At 42.9% G+C, this 21,687-nt stretch overlaps 1 protein-coding gene across 2 annotated transcripts in view; it reads left to right on the top strand.

Annotated features, from left to right (window-relative positions):
* Positions 1 to 21,687, top strand: part of GATB (glutamyl-tRNA amidotransferase subunit B) — an 84,954-nt gene that overhangs the window by 30,984 nt on the left and 32,283 nt on the right. The window contains exons 4-9 of one of the 2 annotated variants that reach the window (XM_084884907.1): positions 807 to 1,005; positions 1,436 to 1,558; positions 9,991 to 10,104; positions 12,566 to 12,650; positions 13,354 to 13,398; positions 15,717 to 15,906. In XM_084884907.1, the coding sequence (XP_084741033.1) occupies positions 807 to 1,005; positions 1,436 to 1,558; positions 9,991 to 10,104; positions 12,566 to 12,650; positions 13,354 to 13,398; positions 15,717 to 15,906 (756 nt within the window). The remainder of the gene's footprint in view (positions 1 to 806; positions 1,006 to 1,435; positions 1,559 to 9,990; positions 10,105 to 12,565; positions 12,651 to 13,353; positions 13,399 to 15,716; positions 15,907 to 21,687) is intronic. The other variant, XM_084884908.1, reaches the window with a different exon arrangement.

The following is a 21,687-nucleotide window of genomic DNA, read 5'->3' as shown; positions in this document are numbered from 1 at the left end:
GTTCTTCTCCAGTTCTCCCTATTGACCTATCTCTTTAGCGTGTGTCCATTCATGTGTGTATTTGAAAGCAGTTCTTCCTCGCCACTTAGAGGGAGATGAGGAAGTCCTTGTGATATTCATCAGCATTTTAGTACCCCGTACTTTCCATTAACTACATATGAGCATTTTCTGGCTAGAAGAATAAGGAAAGTTGGATCAAAGGAGGCAGCTGGCACAATTGGCTAGCTTAAAGAATAGGAACAAAACAAGCTTATGAGTACTAGCAACTGCTCTCAGCTGTGCTAAAAGTAGATAGCAAAAAGCTTAGGCCTCACTTCCCAGTAAGGAGGGTCTGTCAGGAGCAGTAATCAGATGTACGGTTAGGCCAGTGGTTGGCAAACTCATTAGTCAACAGAGCGGCAAACCGTGGCTCGCGAGCTGCAGTTTGCCGACCACTGGGTTAGGCTAATGCATTAAGTGGACACAATACATTCCCTTAGAGACCTCTGACAACGAGATTGTTATTCCCCCAAATGGTACTTCAGTAGGGAAGATAGGATTCGGGTTGTTTATTGCACCATTATTTGGGGCAGGGGATATCCAGGGAGGGTAAAGGGGAATAGGAAAATCCAGAAGAGGCCAGGCTAAATTATGGCTAAAAGGTATAAAATAATTTTTCTTCTCTTTTTTCTTTTCCCTTCTTTGTTTTGTTTTGTTACATTGTGTTTTTAGGTAAGTCTTTAGTTTTGTGACCTTAAAAGGAATAGGGAACTGGACCCAGCTTTTATTTGTGGACTGGTGACTATGTAATTCCTTTTTGTGTGCAGGCAGGTTACCAAATTACCCAGCAGAGGCTCCCGATCGCTGTGAAGGGCAGCTTGGCGTACAGTGTCTTTGTGGGGAAGAATCGGAATCAGGTGATCAACAAGACAGTGAGGATCAAGCAGATCCAGCTGGAGCAAGACAGTGGCAAGAGCCTTCACGATGACCTGCGGTCCCAGACGCTCATTGACTTGAACAGGGCAGGTAGGCTTAGAGATCCTCGATTAGTTTTCCTCTCAGCCTCCCTTCACCCCTTCCAGTTTCCCCAAACAAATTGAGAACACAGGCCCAGAAGCCTGACAGGTCGAGATCAGAATATCCTCATTGGTACTGGCACAGCTGATCAGAGAACTGTGATTACTGTTGGGCTTGCTAATAACCCACCCCTAACACGAGACAAACGTAGCCGCCTCGTCAGACCCAACAGCTTGATATCTTAAGCTGACTTTAAAAGAAATGATCCAAAGTTAAAGATTAAAAAGTGAGGGAAAAGAGAGAAGCAATTCCAAGGCTAGGACCCACTTTGAGAGTCCTTCAGTGATGCATGGTTTTTCAAAGATTTCAGCCTAATTTATCTGCTGGTCAGATTGCAGAGCTCAGTCAGGCTGACTCCACCTCGCCTCTCGTTTGGTAGGAGTTGGCCTTCTGGAAGTGGTCCTGGAGCCCGATATGTCCTGTGGAGAAGAGGCAGCAACAGCTGTCAGGGAGCTGCAGCTTATACTTCAAGCCCTGGGGACCAGCCAGGCAAACATGGCAGGTACAAGCTCACAAGCAGTGTCCCTCCTTCTACACCTCCTCCCTTTCTGCTTCTCGGGTCTCTTTGCACTTAAGTTTTATTCTCTGCATCAGCGCTTTGAGGTGGTTTACATCCTTTTTTTCAGCTTTTTACATTCCTAATTGTTTTGGTGGGTTTTTTTAGAATTTTCCTTGGATTCTTTTCTGAGCCCTTAACCAAAATAAACACACTAACAACAAGGGTACAGAGGCCCTGGGCCTAAGCTTTTGAAATTAAGAGTTGCAAGAGTAGATGCTCTATCTGGCTTCATGCATCAGAATGTTGTGAGGGTTGATGAAATAATGTGTTTGAATGGTTTCACTTTTCACAGTTAGAAGACAGTGTTTATCCAGAATAACTCGGTTTGTGAGAGCTGTCTGGGTGGCACTTTGTTGTTAATTGATGCCTTTCCTTTTCGTCTTTCTTTTCCTTCTTTTGGAGAATTTTCATCCATGTGCAGCTGAAGCCAAATTATATAAACTATAAGCCAAGGTTATGATTTCACTAAACTTTAACTTTGAGATAAAATCTTAAATTCAGTAGAAATATAGTAGGAAATTAAGGTAAACAAGAATGCCCACTTGAATCCTTGGGATCAAACAAACTATGCATTTTAAGTATTTGTACATTTGACATAAGATTACAAGTACCTGTCAAGTTCAGTTTCTTCATGTTTCACTCCCTTGACCCCTTTCTAGAGGTGCTTTGCTGGCCTAGAAGTCCCTGAAAGCTAGTCTCTCCCATGGTTTTCTCCCTATTTTCTGTTCCCAGGGGCTTTTTAAAAATCTTCTGCCACCAAAAGAGTGGAAAGAGGATATAGATTCTGCACATACAGTTGTTCATCTGAGATCACTGCAGTGGTGTAGTAGTGTTCTCCAGAGGAACAGGACCAGTGGAATGTGTGTATGTTATGCATGTATGTTTGCATCTAATGACATTAATTGTAAGGAACTGGCTCATATGATCATGGAGGCTGAAAAGTTCCAAGATCTAGTCAGGAAGTGGCAGGAGAGCTCTTGCAAGAGTGCAAGCTCCAGGGGAGCAGATAGTGCAGTCCAGTTCAGGTCCACAGGCCTGAGGACCGGAGAGCTGATGGTGCAAGTTCCAGTCTGAGCCCAAATCCAAAGACAGGAGACCAATATCCCTGCTCAAAGGCAGGCAGGCAGAAGAACTGAATCCCCCATTCTACCTTTTGTTCTGTTCGGGCCTCGCATTCACAGTGGGGAAGCAGTCTACTTTACTCAGTCTGTGGATTCTAATGGTAATCTCATCCAGAAGCACCCTCACAGACACACTCAGAATAATGTTTAACCAAATATCTGGGCACCCCATGACCCAGTCAAGTTGACATGTAACATCAGCCAACACGAATGGTCACCGTGGGTGCCCGTAAATACTTCTGATGGTGATGATTCGTCCCTACCAGTTTGTGATTCTGTTTACCAACCTTTTCATGTCATGCAATATAGCTGTATTCTACAAAAAGACTTCTAAATTTGTTATGCCACATTTGTCACATAGGACATCTTACAAGCAATAAATTGTTACATCAGAGTCCTGTTACAAGTTGAACCTGAAGACAGAACTTGCCTGTTTGCTATCTTCCTTAGGCTAATGATTGGAAAAACACTAGCCACATGAGTGAGTGGCTTAAAGGTTAGCTGCCTGCAAGTTTGCTTTAGAGAAACAAGGCTTTGTTTTAGAATAATAAAACTCTCCATTTTAGATTTATGGCTCATGCTGCTTTTACCCACAGAACATAAGTGAAATATGGGCATGTTGGATGGTAATTCATTCATGCACTAAGTGTTGATTCTCTGTCGCTTTAAAAAAAAGTTTTCATTATTCCATTCTTCTTCAAAATAATTGATTTCTACCAAACTTATGGAATAATAAACAGGCCACCTGTTAGCTGAGAAGTAACCCCATCTGGGTCCTTGCCAAGAGATAAACCATATTGGCAAGAACACATCAATTCAGTTATAGTGACAGCTCAGAGGATTCATTAAATGGCATTTGGTATGATATTTTTTGTTGCTTTTAAAAACAAACCCAAAGTTTTGCCCATAGCACAGCAGCAGAGTGGCTGTGGTGGTCCCAAAGTGCTATGGGGAGGGTCTCAAAATCTGTAGTGTCTGCAGGGGTCAGCCCCGACCCTTTTACTCCCACCACCATGGGACCACTGTGTTGGCACTGGAGACTGCAGCCTAGGAACTGAGGGCCACTCTGGGGAGGACCAGTGGATCCCCAGGGTGCTTTGGGAATGGCTCTTAAATTCCTCTGGGCTGTGATTCAATGAGTTCCTGATAGTTTTGCTGATGAGCATAGACCAGCTCATCCTGGGTTCCAAAATTCATTTTCTTCTCAGGGATGTCTGCCACTGTGAAATTTTCAAACAGTCTGTTGAGTTGATGGATACCTATGTAGATATACAAAATGTTTCAGTGGCAATAATAATGTTCAGTTTGAACATGTGGCATGTGCTCATTGGTTCACTAAGCATTTTTAAAATTCATTTATCATTTAAACTTTATGACAGTTCTTGAGAGATGTTTTTATGCCTGTTGTACAGGTGAGGAAAGCGAGGCTTAAGGAGGTTGGGTTAATTGTCCAAAGCTCACAATAAGTGATTGTGCTAGGATTTGGGCCCAGGTGTGTCTGACTCTAGGAGCCTTTTCTTTAAGCACTGGTCACACTGCCTCCTAGTGGCAACCACAATAGATAGCTATCCTATATAATAAAAGCCTAATATGCTAAGTGTCTGGTCATCCGGTCAACCAATCAAAGCATAATATGCTAATGATATATTAAGGCTGCTCAACTGCTTGCTAGGACGTGCACTGACCACCAGGGGGCAGATTCTCCTACTGGTAGGTTAGCTTACTGCTGGGGTCCAGCAAATAGGGACTCAGCAAGATAGGCCGGACACACCCTGGAGCCCTCCTGTGGACCCTCCCCGGCTGGCCAACCTCCTGCATCCCTCCCGGGCCTTGATCGTGCACCAGTGGGGTCCCTCAGTCTTGCCTGCACCCTCTTGCAATCCGGGACCCCTCAGGGGATGTCAAAGAGGTAGTTTTGGCCCAATCCTGCAGGCCAGGCCGAGGGACTCCACTGGTGTATGAATTCATGCACTGTGCCTCTAGTCCAGGGGTCCTCAAACTTTTTAAAGTGGGGGCCAGATCATGGTCCCTCAGAGAGCTGGAGGGCCGGACTATATGAACTACTAATTCCTACTGTAACACCTCGGCTGCGCTCACTGCCCAAAAAACCTGGCGGGCCGGATCAGACTCCTCTGCGGGCCGCATGTGGCCCGCGGGCTGTAGTTTGAAGACCCCTGCTCTAGTCTATCATAATTGCCATAGATAACTTTGAAAGATAGTATAGCAGAGCATGGGTACCATGGGTGCTGATGGCACTAAGGTCCCAGATCTGGGATGGAATCCTGTTCTACCACTTCTAGCTGTAGGAACCTGACCACGGTATTTGATTTCTCTGAACCTCACTTTCCACACTTAGGAAACGAGTCCCCAAATAATAAGGTATGGAAAGGGAAAGGAAGAAACCAAAGAGCAAAGAAACCATCCAAGTCTTCAGATAGTTGGGACAGCTGGATAGTGTCCCTGAGACAGGGAGATGATTTCCTGAGACAGGGACGATTGGGAGAGGAGTACTTTCATGGGAGAAAATCATTTTGATGTTAAGTTTGAAATGCCTAAAGGGTGTCTAAGTGGCTTTGTCATTGAACTAGATTGTAGGGAATGAATGTGATAATGTGTATAAAACTTACACAGGCCTCAACAAATAGCCTGTGCTCACTATCTTAGGTATTTTTAACAATAGTAAGTAGTGTTACTTTTACAGAATTGCCGCTCACTTTAGATGAATACACTTTGTGAAATGTGGTCACTTTTCCTCATTGTCGAACCTTGTTATTTAAGTTCTGGAGAGTATTCAGTGATCAGAATGAAATAGTTTAATAGACTTCTCACTAAATCCTCAGGCCCCTGCCGCTTACAGAAACAGCTTTCTGTCCTGATGTTATATTTCTGATGTGTGAATGTGTTTCAGGAAAAAATAATGTAACTGTACCATATCACTGTGCTCAGTGGTGTAGTTCTTTGGCTTTGCTGTTACAAATCTCTGCTTCTAGGGGGTAGAAATTGAGCTTGATAGCATTCTCATGATATGTGAATATAGGCCCTCCCTTGGTGTTGCAGAACCTGACTGGTAAGGCTTTTGTGCATTTGAGGCAATTTAACTTAATTTGTTTAAAAGGTTTTTTGTCTTCATTGGATAGACTATCTTTTGTTAATGTTTGATGCCATACTTGAATCCAGGCTAGGGGATGCTCTTTCAACACTGCAGGATACTAAGTGATTCCTCTCAGACTTTTCTATAGCATGGTCATCTCTGGAAGAGACTGAAATTCATGCTTTTATTCCATTTCCAAATAAGAGTTCTAAATTGTGAAAGATAGTTTCATTCTTAAAAGCAAGTGAGGTCCAATTCAGGGTTCCCTGAGTTCACAGTTGTCTCAAGTATTGAAATTTGGTTGAGTAGAGCTCAGCATACTTTGGAAGTTTTCCTTTGAGCTACTTGTGCCTTTCAGATTATTCCAGCTGTAGTTTAGTCTTACTTAGATGGAATTTATCGGGAACCTGATATGAGACAGTTACCAGTCCACTTACTCATTGCTCAGGAAAACACCAGAGTTTTGACTTGTTCAATAAGGTATTAATTTATTGAACAATTACTATGTTCCAGACCCAGCTCTGGGTTCTGAATATAGCCAATGCAAGGATATTCACAAGTTTATGTTCATGAGGGAGGAAAATTTATTAACAAATAAAGCAAAAACAGTTATAGTGGTAAGTGCATTAAGGAAATAAATAGGGTGTCAAGGAAATTGAAGGCCTCAGGGGAGGCAGCATTTATTTGAGTGAGTCCTAAAGAATGACCCCAGGCCCAGGCAGCATAGAGGGAGGGAATGAGCATTCTAGGAAAAAGCTAAGGCAAAGTCCCTGCATGAGAAAAATCTTAGGATAGTTAGCATAGTTAACAGCCACTGCAGGGAAAGCATACTGAGCAGGCAAATGGGCATCAAGTGAGGCTTGGGCTAGATTACTGATAATGGCAGGAAGGTATTTGGGTTTCATTCCAAGTGCAGTGGGGTGCCCTCAAAGGACTTTGAAGCAAGGGAATGACTTAGCCTATGTAATATTTTAGAAAAACCACTCTGTCTGCTTTGGAAAGTAGATTCAGAAGGGTAAGAGGAAGCAAGACCAGGTAAAAAGCTTTTGTCATTGTTCAGATGGAAGATGATACTTTGGTGGACAGGGTTGGTTTCCATGAAGATGAAAAGATCAAGACAGACAGATTCAAGATGATTTTAAAAGTAAGAGGATTTGTTAACAGGCTGGTGTGCAAGTCAAGGGATAAGAAGAAATCAAAGATGCCTTTTAGCAAGGCTGAGGAGCTCAGTGGTGATGCTATTTATTGAAATTGCAAAGATGAGGACAAGAATGGCTTTGTGAGGTAAGGGGGGGGGGGGCGGGCAAGTCAGGATTTAGTTTTAGAAATTGGAATACCTATGAGAACTCCAAGTGGAGGTGGCAAGTAGACATTGGGTATCAGTGAGGAGCTCCAAGTAGAGGTCTGGGCTGAGGAGATCAATTTAGGAGTCATCAGCAATAGATGGTATATAAAACAGCAAGAGTATAAGGAAAGAAGACAGTCCTAAGTTTGAATGGGAAAGAAAGCACCAGCAAATAAGTGGAAATGGAGTCTCCTAGGGAGACTGGAGGGAAACCAAGAGACTTAAGGCCGCAGGAGCTGAGAGAGGACAATATTTCAGGAAGGATTAATCAGTATGTCATGTGTGGCTGAGGTATCCCATAAGGAGAAGAGAGAACATGTCCTTTGTCCACTGGATTTGGCAGCAGGAGGTTGTTGGTGTCTTTGTGTAGGTGTTTTCCTAGAGAAAGGGATAGAAGCCAAGATGAACTGGGTTTAGAAGAAAATAGGAGGTGAGATCATGGAGACAGTATGTGCAAAAAACAAAAATTTGTGACGATTTGTTGAATAGGAAAGTAGAGAAACGGTAGCTGAATGATGAGAGAATTGAGTTCAGGAGAGTAGGGCTTTGGTTTGGGGTTATTGGTTTTTTGTTTTTGTTTTTAAAGAGAAACATTACTTATGTATATATCAGAAGTAGTGCTGAGAAAGGGAGGTTAATGACTGATGTGAGGAGGAGGTGACTGAAAGAGTGATGTCCTTGGGAAGGCAAGAGTGGTGGGGATATATAAAAGCTGGCCCATTTTTCAAAGACCTGCCATTTTGGTCTTAAAGATAAGATTAATTCAAAATAGGCTGTACATATGTGCTAGATCCTGTAAAATTGGTTATGTATATTCTAATAATGCAGGGGAGCCAGCAGTGGAGGCCAGCTTATTGATTAGGGGTTTTAAGGAGGAAAAGGCGTTAACACTCAAGTGGGACCTTGAAAGATGAGCAGAGTTTGAGAAGGGACAGTCACACTGATGAGGAGAGTGCATGGGAGCTAGAGGTGCAGACAGGGACTTGTATGAAGAGATCTCTCCTGATTGGAGGAGAGCTTTCTCATGGAATGCCTAGTGGGAAAATGTGGGTAGTTTCAACCAAGACCAGATGAGGGTTCTAGAATTCCAAGCAGAGGAGATGAGTCAATCCAATGGAAGCTGGCTGTGCACTTGTGCAAACAAAGGGAATGCTGAACATGACCTTGTGGAAAGATGAAAGAGCTGCTCCCAGGTGGCTGGACAAGGAGGGGTTGAGGGGTTGGTTTCTGCGATTGTGTCATTTGGGCTTGAAGTTCTGAGGCCTCAGGTGAGGGTGGCAACAGTGGAAATGGAGAGGTAATGACAGGTATGAGGAATATTTGGAGCGAAGAACTGATAGGATCTAGTTATCAGTTTGGATATAAAGGACAAAGGAAACAAAAGCAGAAGATGATTTCAGGGTCCCCAGACTGAGAATCTGATGATGTCAGAAATAGTTGGAACTTTTTGAGATTTGGGTAAGCACGATTATCCAAAAGGAGCTACAGGATTTTGTAAAAGTCTTGAGATGTCCAGACTGGAGACATAGAGTAATTTCCAAGCTGAAAGGCACCTTTCTCCTGACGGTCAGCATGGGGGGGAGGGGGGGCGTGCATTAGGAAGAATGGTGAGCTCTTCCTTTTCCTGTGGGAATGAGTGAAGAGAGGGCAAGCAGCAGCCTGCCTTGGTCTCCAGCTTGGAGAGTGAGCTGCACAGCCCAGCACTGGGGCAGTGGCAGAGACCAGTGCCTAGGGTCTCCTTTCTTGGCATGGAATTTGTTTACACTATTTTATTATTTTTATATGCATTTGCTATGGAATCTGGGAAAATTAATTTCTTTATTCAGCCTATCAGAACACTTAGGTTTGACAGATTTATTTTCGTAGACAGGTTTTTAAATTGAAAAATAAACTTTAGCATTTTGTCTTCTTATTCTGGCCCATTTTAAATATTGTAAAGTGAAATTGGGAAACAGAATTTGAGCTTTACTTTGTAGCATATAAGACCCAAGTGTTTCTTAACTTTCCTATTTGTCTTGGAACTTTGCCTCCCTCTCCTCCTCAAGAGCCTCTTAGTCCTCTCCACAAAACACCTGCTTCCTTATGGGTGATTGCTCCTAATCTAAAGAGGCTTTTGGGGTCAGAGAAGGTCCTCCCAGGTGGGGACACCTCCCTCTGAGTCTCACCACAAACCCCAAGTCTGAACAGCTCTGTCCACTGCAGTAGATCTTATAGCAGCCCGAGAGGATGCAGAGTCCTGTCTGTGGAAGGAGGGGACTGTTACAGTGCTGGAGGAGGGAAAACACCCAAGTTCTGCTCTCGCCCTTGAGCTATAAATTCTCAAGGACTCTCTTATTAATCTCCCAGAATCACTGTTGGAAATTCCCATTCCTTTGGAGAGCATGTAGGGTTATCAGATAGTCATTTCTGAGGCCTTCCTGACAACCCAGCTCTGACACTTTGAAAAAAGCTTGAGAATAAAACTGCTGAGTAAATATCCATTTTAACAGTGTTGTTTTTCTTACTGGGCACAAAAGGAATGAGATGTCCCCAGCTGGTGTATCCAGAATTCCTCCTCTCTGGAGTGTGCATAAGTGCACACAAATACATACACATACATGCACACACTTGAGATGGTTTGGGGCCAGAATTCTCTTAAGCAGACAGAAATGCCAGTTGTGTACTTCAGAACCAACGTTTCTTCGCTAAGGTTAGGTTGCTATCACTAAAGAGCAAATAGAGTTAGATATTGCTTGCCTGGACACTCCTGCCTTTAAAATACCATGTTGCCTCAGATAATTTCTAAAGAATTGTCTTTTTTCTCTCTCTCTCTTTTCAGAGGGCCAGTTGAGGGTGGATGCCAATATATCTGTGCATCATCCTGGAGAGCCTTTGGGTGTTCGAACTGAAGTGAAGAATCTCAACAGTGCCAGGTTCTTGGCCAAAGCAATAGGTGAATGTCAGCTGTTACTCCTAATTGTACCTCTCTGTGTCCATTATCTATTGCTGTGTAACAAGCTACTCCAAACCTTAGTGGCTTGTGCAGTAACTTTCAGTTTCCACTGTTTTTTGCACTTATGCACTGGGTGGTTTTGCTGCTGTCCTGCCTCAGCTCCTTGATGCGTCTGTGGAAGCTGGCAGCCCAGCTGAAACAAAGAGTCTGAGATGACCTCACTCACCCTGTGGGGCCGTGGTGCTGGATGTATGCTACGCTTCTCTATCCATTTGGTTTTTCTTCATTTGCTTGCCTAGCCAGGGCCTTCTAGAGTGGCATTGGGATTCCAGGGAAGAATCCCTTGAATCTTGATAGGCAGCAGTTCTAGATCTGCAGATACTGGGCCTAGATAGTGGCCCCAGCCCTTCTTCTACCAAGTTGTGTAACCTGCACAGGGTCACTTAATCTCTCTGAACCCAAGTTTTCTCAAAAAGGGAGAGAGTAGAGTTTAATAAAGACCCGTTTAAGCACCATAATTCTATGATGGCAACAAGAAAAAAATATAGTGTACAGTAGTCCCCCCTTTATCCACAAGGGATATATTCCAAGAGTCCCCATGGATTCTGTAGCTGTGAAGAGTACCAAATCCTATAGATGTGTTTTTTTCTATATATACCTATGATCAAATTTAATTTATAGATAAAACACAGTAAGAGATTAACAATATAATAAATAATACTAAAATAGAATAAATTATAACACTATCCTCTGTTTGTTTCAGTGACTTCAAAGGCTATCTGTAATGCAAATTACATATCCTATGATGTGGATAAGTTAATATCATATCCTATGATAAGTTATGTGGATGCGGTGTCAGTCTGTCTGTCTTTCTTAAAATATCTTATACAGTACTGTACGTACCCTTGACTCATGATAATGTGAGATGATACAATGCCTACTGCAGTGAAGGAGGTGAATGATGTAGGCACTGTGATTTAGTCTTAGGCTACTGTTGACCTTCTGAGGATATATCAAAAGGAGAATCCTCTGCTTTGAGTCATCCTGGGTCATGATGTTGATGGTAGGATGTCAGGAGCACACATTAACTGAGACTGGGTAAATTTAATCTTAGGCTGTGGCTGAATTCAGGTATCTGAAACCAGAGAGTGAAATCATGGATAAGGAGGGAGTTGCACAAAGGATACTAGAGACCCAGTGCACGAAATTCATGCACGGGGGTATGTCCCTCAGCCCAGCCTGCATCCTCTCCAATCTGGGACCCCTCAAGGGTTGTCCGACTGCCCGTTTAGGCCCAATTCCGGTAGGATAGGGTCTAAATGGGAAGTCAGACATCCCTCTCACAATCCAGGACTGCTGGCTCCCAACTGCTCGCCCTCCTGCCTTCCTGATTGCCCCGAACCACTTCTGCCTGCCAGCCTGATCACCCCTAACCACTCCCCTGCCAGCCTAATTGATGCCTAACTGCCCCCCTGCCAGCCTGTTTGCCCCTAACTGCCCTCCCCTACAGGTCTGGTCACCCCTAACTGCCCTCCCCTACAGGCCTGGGTCCCCTCCCAACTGCCCTTCCCTCCAGGCCCGGTCGCCCCCAACTTCCCTCCTCTGCCGGCCTGGTCACCCCTAACTGCCCTCCCCTGAAGGCTTGATTGCCCACAACTGCCCTCCCTTGCAGGCCTGGTCCCTCCCAACTGCCCTCCCCTGCTGGCTATCTTGTGGTGGCCATCTTGTGTCCACATGGGGGCAACCATCTTGTGTGTTGGAGTTATGGTCAGTTTGCACATTATTCTTTTATTACCCTGTTTCCCCGAAAATAAGACAGTGTCTTATATTAATTTTTTCTTCCAAAGTTGCGCTACGTCTTATTTTCAGGGGATGTCTTATCTTTCCAGGTGCTAGGTCTTATTTTCGGAGGATGTCTTATTTTCGGGGAAACACGGTAACTAGGATAGAGGCCTGCTGCACAGGTGGGGGCTGACTGGTTTGCCCTAAAGGGTGTCCCGGATCAGGGTGGGGGTTCCCTTGGGGCATGAGGCAGCCTGGGTGAGGAGCCTATGGTGGCTTGCAGGCTTACCACACCCTCCACGCTACCCAAGTGGAGGCCCTGGTATCTAGAATTTATTTATCTTCTATAATTGAAATTTTGTAGCCTTGAGTGAAGGCCTGGGCCTGCCAGTGTGTGCGGAAAGCTTGACTTCCACCATTGCTGGGGAAACCCAAGCCTCCTGCTCACTCTGTGGCTGTAGCCATCTTGGTTTGGTGACTTGCATACTCGTTCCTGATTAGCTGGTGGGCGTGGCTTGTGTGGTGTAGAGGAATGATGGTTAATTTGCATATTGTGTTTTTATTAGATAGGATGATTCTGTTGACTTTATTGTTAAAGGTTTTATAAGTTTTTTTAAATATTGCTTGGCTGGATGAAAGGAATAAAAAATATGTTACTAAATTACTGTGTTTTTCTTAGACTATGAAATTCAGAGGCAAATCGAAGAACTTGAGAATGGAGGAGAAATTCTGAATGAAACTCGCTCCTTTGATTTCAAGCTGGGGTGAGTCTCCTTTAAAGCACCTTGAGTACAGCTGGGTGGGACTCCAGTCTGGGCTCACCACAGATCAGCCATGTGAGTGTGAAGAAGGTGCTTAGGTTCTCTACAGTTCCATTTCCTCATTAGTAAAGTTAGGAAAATTCTGTGTCCTGTGAGGTTATAATACACCCTGCAGGCTGCAGGGCTGGTAAAAGGTTTAAACTGAAGCAGTTACGTAGTGCTTAGTTCTAGGTCCTGGCCCTTCCTGTGCTCCCAGGTTACCTGCTTTGTGGCAAGCATTTTTATTTCCTCAAATTCTATCAGACAAAAGCTCTACCAATTTAAGCTGGAGGTAGAAGAAAGTTTAGAACTGGTCGTAGAGCTTCCTTTTTTTGTTTAGATAACATTGACTTTAATTTACTAAATCAGAAATTTTTCAGTCTTATACTTCTAGCAGAAAATCAAGCAAAGTGCAAAAGCCCAGACTTAGAGCTGGTTAAAAGCTGGAAGCATTGAAGCAATTTCTTTTTTTTAATTAGCATTCTAAACATTTTTCTTTTTTAATATTATTTTTTAATGTATTCATAATATGTCTCCAAGGAAAGCTGAAGAGCTTGAATCTGCCTGTGCCCATTATTGGCAGGGAATCCCCTCTGTGTGTGTGTGTGTGTGCTAGCCAGTGCCGCATGCAATATTCATTTAATGTTTTCTTACTTAACTATCGTAGGTGCACTGTGCCGATGAGAGACAAAGAAGGAAAGCAAGACTACAGGTGATTACTCCCCTTATCAAAACAGCTTTATGTATTTGGGATTAGGGCCATATTTCAAATCCACTAATAATTTTTAGGAACCACTTTTTGTTATTGTTGCCTGATGGAAAATCCAGACTTCCTATTTTAGTGTATACGGAGAGAAAGAATAGATTCTTAATTGGAGTGCCTTATTAGATAGGATTCAATTGTTGGAAGACGCTTGTTCACTCACTTCTGTGTGAGAGTTGCTATAATTCAGGGATGGGGAACCTTTTTTCTGCCAAGGGCCATTTGGATATTTATAACATCATTCACAGGCCATACAAAATTACCAACTTAAAAATGAGCTTGCTATACTTGGTCAAACCTTTAATTAACTCACCCCTTGTGCCTTGGCAGGGCTGTGCCAAATGATTTCCCGACCCTTGTATGGCCTTTACGGGCTGGACATTCCCCACCCCTACTCATTGAACCAAGAGGATGGCAGTTGAGGATGGGGCCTAGCCTCTTCTTACTCCTACATTCAGTAACAAGTTCAGAAAGGCACTAAAGTTCCTTGAGAAGAAATGAAAAAAGAGATGTATATGCTCCTGGCATTTCCCTTCAATCTTCAGATGATGCTATTTAATTGATAAGTTGGACTTAATATGAGATTCAGAAATAAAGCAAGAAATAAAGATACACTTAAGCTAACTCAGGCCTTTCATTTATTTCCCCATTGAGTTTAGCTGATTGCAAAGTTTGAAATTTTACACATCAAAATTGTTAAGGGTAGCCCACCTCTCCTTCATTATGTGCAGAAAGATGTAAGAATAGCTATTGCTGTCAGTGAGGGACAAATGTGGCATCATGTGGGAAAGAAGCAGCTCATAAACCCTTAGAGTGAACTTCACCTCAAAGACGCCTCTCATGTTGTCTGTCACAGGGGATTGCTTTAATTACTGTGACCTTCTGGATTCAGGCAGTTCTTCTCAAGGACGTTTGACTTCCAGTGTTGCCCCCACTCTGTTTCTGCTGCTTTCTGACTGAGTATGGACTTAGAGTTTAGCTAGTGGCTTCAGCTCAGTCCCCAGGTTAATAGATGGGAGTCCCTCTTACCTTCAGAAGTCGGATTGATTCATAGCACAGATCTGGCATCAAGGTGACAGGTTGCTTGCACTTCAATCTGTTACCTCTGAGTCACCATTCGTTCTGCGTTTCTGCATCTGCATAAGCCCTTTGACAGATATAAGCAGAGAGAAAATGATCGATGCTGGAATAAAACAGAGGGATTATATGCAGTGGTGCAGCTTCCACATTTAAAAAAAATTAACAATTTTTAGAGTAGTCTTTGGTTTATTGCAAAATTGAATGGAATTACAGAGTTCCTGTATGTTCCATGGTATGTACCACATACCATGTACTTGTCATAGTTTTCTCCTGCATGTATGTGGAATGTGGTACATTTATTACAATCAATGAACTGAAATTGATACCTTATTATTAACTAAAATTCATAGTTTACATTAGAGTTTACTCTTTATGTTGGACATTCTTTGGGTTTGGGCAAATGTATAATGACATGTATCCACCCTTACAGTGTCATACATAATTTCACTGTCCTAAAAACCTGTCTGTTCTTAACTCACCCCTCCTCCCTTCTCTCCTCTCTAGCTTCTATATTTATTTAGGCAAAATCCATTGTTTCTGCTTCTCAAGAATATATTTTCTTATTCTTTGACTTTTCATTAATTACATAAATACTACTAAAAGTAGTGAAAATTTTAAAAGGGGGGGAATCATCTTTCTCCCTAATAAGTTGTTCTCATTTGCTCTTATGTCTTCATGAATATACTGAAAGCCCAGTACACGAAATTCATGCACTGGTAGGGTCCCTAGTGACTGCCAACTGCTAGCCTGTGCCTCCCTTCCCCGCTGCCAGCCAGGGCCTTCCTTCATTCCACACCACCCCCTGGTGGTCATCAAATGTCATAGGGAGCAATGGAACTCCCAGTCGGTCGAACTCCCAAGGGGACATGTTACATATTAGGCTTTTACATATATAGATACTTTATCCACAAGTGTACGTCACAGCATGGCACGAACAGTGCTGTGCCTCTTTCACTCGTCACTAGTTCCTAAACATGGGAATTAGCAGGGTTGGTGTTTCTAGCTGTGGTTTACACTTGTGCACAGACTGAGTCCCAGGAAACAAGGGGCCAATGTTGATATTGTAAGATATTAGAAAACGTTTGCGGTGACATGGCCTCTCTATACAGAAACTTTCCTATGAATAATTGGGTTTTTCTTATCAAACTAAATACATCAGCATCAGGCCCTGTATCCTTTCTGCCTAGGTTTATTCCTGAGCCCAACCTGCCTCCCCTGCTACTCTATGATTCAGCGTCTCTGCCTGCTGGCGCAGACCCACAGCAAGTGATCAATATCGACCAGCTTCGAGAGCAGCTCCCCGAGCTCCCCAGTGTGACCCGGGAGAAGCTCGTCCAGCAGTATGGGATGCTACCGGAGCACAGCTTCACCTTACTGGTAGGTGTTGATCAGAGGCTTAAATAAGCCCTGCTCAGCAGTTGGGGTGAGGCTATACAGTGGGCTCTGATGGAGCAGGCCGATTGCCTCCGTTGTATAAAAGATGCTCCTGGGTAGAACAAGGCATGATAACCTTCGTTCACTCCCCTTAATGATAAATGCACCTCATAAAACCGGAAGCATAATCTCGTATCTCATGTCTCCTGTGTAGAAAGGAGTGGCTGCTCAGAGCAGCAGTGGAGGCTTCTTGAAAAGCATCCAAATGTTATGGGCGAGCGTTTTCCCCTGTGTCTGTAGGACAAAAGAAAATCTATGTATAGAGTTTCCAGCAGTATTGAACCATGACAGGACCTGGCAGGAAGTTAGTTCTCAAAACCCAGCCAGTTGTTTTACCAAGTGCAGAAGAAAACATTTATTCTACAGGACATGCTGAAAACTCTGACTAAAAATATCAGTCCTTTGAGGCTTGAGGATGCATCTGAAAGAGGCAAGAGAGAATCTGACACTGTTGAGGTCTTTGTAGGGATTTTCCCATCCTTTTCATGGCTGCTTGGGGCTTTGCAGTCTTCTTCGTCATGGCAACATGAAAGTGATCCGACACCAGTGAGTATAGCGTACTGTCACAGTTGTCTTCTTGTCTGTTGGGGAGGAAGCAGAGCATTCTGTTGCTGCTGCTTTTAGGGACCAGGTTTATGCCACACACTTACCTTTTGGGGCAGCAGAATCTATCGAAATTCTTGATTTTTGCAATTTAATTGACCAGTAATATCTGGGGATGTTAAGATATACACATTCCTATGTAAATGTATTCAGTTCAGTAACAGTAACCAGCCATTTCTGGTGCATGGTAGGCAAGCGAATGTTTGTTAAATGAATGATTTTCTCTTTATTTTCTCTAAATCAGTTAATTTGACAAGTATCTACAGTGTCATGTGAAAACTCTTTTTTACTACCAACAATGGTTAGGCATGATCTTTTTCTTTTTTCATTCCCTAGGTAGAGTTGAACATTGTCTCCTATAGGCTGCCTATATATTTTACTCCTACCTCTGTGGCATCTATGTCACTGTATTTTGATTATTTATTGGTGTGTCTTGTTCAGTAAGGATGGTTGCATCCTTACCCTCCCTGTTCCTCAGCACAGATGAGCACACCAGCAGTGCCTAAAGCCACATCTGTGTGTGAATCTGCTAGTCACCATCTCATACAGAACAACTTTCACTTGCATTTTTCCTGAGTTGATTTAACAGAACTGATATTCAGCTGGGACCGGTTTAGCTCAATGGATAGAGCGTCGGCTTGGGGACTGAAGGGACCCGGGTTCGATTCCGGTCAAGGGCATGTACCTTGGTTGCGGGCATATCCCCAGTAGGGGGTGTGCAAGAGGCAACTGATCGATGACTCTCTCTCATCGATGTTTCTAACTCTCTATCTCTCTCCCTTCCTCTCTGTACAAAATCAATAAAATATATTTAAAAAAAAAAAAAAAAAAAAACAGAACTGATATTCAGTCTTTCACATCTTCCTCACCATCTTGATCGCTTGACTTTCGGGGCGGGGGGGGGGGGGGGGGGATTAAATTCCAGAATAAAAACTAAATGCTAAATTTCCATCTTGCATTTTCTGACATAGTGCCATATTCTGTAGGGGATTGGAGGATCAGGGCCAAGCCTACTCAACCTGCAGACATCAGTTACCTCTCACCACTTGGGGTCCTGCCAGGTGGACAGAGGCCACCACTGGCGGTAGTGAATGATGAACCTGGGTTACTTGGCCATGTTTTTTTTCCAAGACTGATTTCGGAGAAGAATCCACTAAGTAGAATGGTAGAAATTATTAGTGGATATCAGCTTCTTCATGAGAGAAAGGACCTTTCTGCATTTCCTCTTGAAAATATGGCTCATTCTCTGAGGCACTGTCTGAAAACAGATGCTCCCTCCAGAAAGCACCTCGAGAGGATTGTCACTCTCTGCCTCTGAGAAGCATGCTATGTGTTCTCCGAGGTCAGGGACATTTTCACACTCCTGTTTGTGTCCCTGCCTCCCCTCATGTGTCCTTCCTGGTACTAGAACCCAGGAGTCCTTGAGTAAATGTTTGCTGAGGGGTGGCAAGTCTGTTTTCATAGTGTAAGTCCCCTTTAGGGAAACTTATCTTTGATCTGTTCAGTTCAACACTTTATTAACATCTCCTATGTAGCAGGTCCTGATCCAGGGACAAAGTTTAAAATATATATAATATATACTATATATATATATATATATATATATATATATATATATATATATATATATATGTTTTCTTTGCTTTCCAAGAGCTTATTGATAGGCACACACTACAGGTATCCACCCCCGGGGGGAAGATTACAGAATATAATATATAATGTGGAAAGGAGTCTCGAGGAGGTGGTGATTGCCTTGATTAGGACAAAGGGGGAAAACCTCAAGAAGAAGATGATTTTTGAGCTGTTTTTGAAGGGACTTATTTTTTGATATCTTAAAAATATGCATATTTTTATAGCTTGAAAATAGCATGAGGTGATTAGAGTTTTTTTAAGGGCTAGTACTTGAAATCTTCAAGATGGGGAAAAGGAGAACTTGATAGGAATGGGCAGAGAATGATTCAGACAAATTAGGCATCCTGAGCTCTTTATGACTTTGTAATCATTGGAAGCTGAGTTACTCATAACATATCCGTCAATGATATGTTCGTGTTTTTCTCTGCCTTCATCAGAAACACAACAGATTGCTGAGAAGGGCAGATGCACAAATCTAATGAACCATCTTTCAATTTAAAGAGTGCCCAGGAGTATTCATTAAGTAAATAGCAGTGGTGGAGGTGTGCTTTGCAGAGCTTCAGCTGCATGCTCCGTGCCTTCGCATTGCTTATTAAACTAAGCATTGAGCACTTACCCGCCCCCCCACACACACACATGCCTTACCCACAAATAATGACTTCAGAATTTAACTCTCGTCTTTAATTTATCTTGTCATTTTATTGTGAAATAAGCACTGAATTGTTTATGGTTAACTTATCCTTGATATTTATAGAACTCCAGCATCCAGCCAATGGCTGCACATAGTAGGCACTCAGTGGATATTTATTCAGTGAGGGGATGATGGATGAGCAAATTCATGGGATACTAGGAAAAGGCTCATGAAAGTCCCTGGAGAAGTAGTGTTCTGGTAAAAGCACCCGTTTCCAAAGATCAGATACATAAGCCACCCTTTTGACAACCAGCAAATTGTGGCATGATGCCTGGTGAGGAGACCTGGATTGCCACTTCATGCCACCTGAGACAGGTACAAGTCACTTGTTCTCTCTGACTCATTTTTTTAACTGGTTTCATTGGGACATGAAATCAAGTCTACATTCTGATTTTCTCCTTTAAAGCCTCCTGATATTCTCCTCCCAGCAGAAATCTGTCTTATGTTTTAGGTGGCTGGAGGAAAAACTAGCATCTTGCTCCGCCAGGAACTTCACCCTAGTTATCTAACCTTGCTTGCCTAACTTAGGTCAAACTGCCATGATTTCTAACCCCATATGTAAGGACTTGGGAACAGAAATGTGGAAGCTGAGATTCAGGTATTAGAAAAGGAAAGTTCTAATAGCGTAGCAAGCCTTTCTCTGAGTCGGTATATCCAAGTGTAATTAATAGAATGATTGAGATTATATGCACGTGCATTTTTATTGGCAAACAATCCCAGGATGATCTCTATGGGGTCATCTCTTTCTAAACTTTACCTTACCTGACTCAGCGAATGCAAACAAATTGCAGTCATCTGCCTAAGCAGCACATAAAGTAAGCTGTTCACTTACAGCCCAGTCTGCAATTTACAGCGGCCCTTTTTAATCTATCCTACAACATCCCTCATAGGTGCATAGGGTTGTTCCACCCATTCTACAAGTGAGGAGACGTAACCTCTGTGGCTCTGTATAAAGCATTTAGTAACTTTCCCAAGCCTGTGGGGGAGCCAGGGTCAGATCAGGCTGACTTCAGGGCCCAGGCTCTTCATTTGTAAGCTCTACTGCCTGCCTATACATGTGCCAAATGTGCCACATGCAAATAGAGATAATGTTTCGAGTTGTTTGCTGTTTTGGATTGCTTCATGAAGCACAGTCATAAAATATCAGTTCATTTCAAACTTTGGCCACCCCTCTTGTTTTTCAAGATAATAAATGGAAAGTGTTGTCTACTAAATTGAGTGAAAATCAGTCAACTTCAAAGAAAAGCAGAAATTATGTCCACTTTTCAAGTAGAAAACTTCAGTCAGAATAGAAATGCAAGCTTTCCTCTGCAGCTCTATGTGTTTTCTAAACTGTTGCATTAGGTACTTGGCTCCTTCTGACTGAAGCATCAAGAAGGACCCATGTAGGGCCAAGTGCATGGGGCTTGTGGATTTTGTGGGATAATCTTGCCTAGAGCCTCATGTTACGCAGCTCGGCACATGTGAGGAATGTTATGAGCTCACAGGGTGACTGGCTGTGAATGGAATTGATAGGCAGAAAAATTTCAGTCTTCTCTGTTATGGGAGGAAGAGTATAACATCCCAACTGAGTGTTTTTTGAGAGCCTGCTATCCTCGTCATATTTCCGTGCTGTTGTCAACCAAGAGCTTTTATATTTTCCATGTTGCTTTTAACTCCTGGGTAGCCCTACAGGGCAGTATAATAAAACACCAACTAAAAGACAGACAATCTTAATTCCAGATCTCCTGTCTGACACTGGGAGCTGAGAGGGTTTTGTAGAGATCGCTGGACCTGAAAGAGGAGGGAATGACTTGCTTACCCTGATGATGGTAGACACAGCAGAACCTCATTGAATCTATTTAAAAAAAACAAAAAACAAAAAAAAAACAGAATCAGTCAAGCAGATTCCCAAGGATATGCTGCCAGAGCAAAGAATGCTGCTAGCACACTGAGAACCATGCAGGGCAGATGTTAAGAAAAGCCCAGCATGGCCCAGGGAGGCTGTAGGAAAATGTGATGGGGCCATTCACCTCAGGGGCTTGTGCTGCCACACATGTTTGCCTGTGTTCGTATGCAGCATCAAGATATGTAGGAGTCTTTGAACAACTTCATTTTCCCCAGCTGGTTATTCCCTGTTTAAAGTCATAATCCTTTATTTCTGACATCATAGAAAAGGTTAAGGTGTCTCCAAGGGACAAAGAAACAGCAATGATATCATGACTGTGGTTGATGGTAAAATGGATTGTTTTCCAAGAGTTTTGTTTTCAGTCTCTAGTAAGCTTCAAATGGCCTGGTTTTCTTTATGGATAAATTGCCTATAAAATAATTTCCCTGCCGAAACCGGTTTGGCTCAGTGGATAGAGCGTCGGTCTGCGGACTGAAAGGTCCCAGGTTCGATTCCGGTCAAGAGCATGTTCATTGGTTGTGGGCACATCCCCTGTAGGGGGTGTGCAGGAGGCAGATGGTCGATGTTTCTCTCTCATCGACGTTTCTAGCTCTCTATCCCTCTCCCTTCCTCTCTGTGGAAAATCAATAAAATATATTTTAAAAAATAATAATTTCCCTTAGTAAGTATCTATATATCCCATAGGCACTACTACTTTAAAGCTAACAGTTTGAAAAAGCATCTGAAACCATATTGACTGGTTTTAGACTGCCCAAAATTACTGAGGACCAAATAGTTACCCTCTAACTCCTGATGAAGGAAACTCCATTTGCTCAACATTGCCACCCACCATATTTCAGCTTCGTGCAATTTCCTAAATGGATTTAATTCTTCATCTTATTATATCGCATCCAATGCTTGCCAGCTTTGG

The sequence above is a fragment of the Pipistrellus hanaki genome (genome assembly GCF_964339955.1).
Source record: "Pipistrellus hanaki genome assembly, chromosome: 5".
Lineage (NCBI taxonomy): Eukaryota > Metazoa > Chordata > Mammalia > Chiroptera > Vespertilionidae > Pipistrellus > Pipistrellus hanaki.
This window is presented reverse-complemented; position numbering and strand designations above follow the sequence as displayed.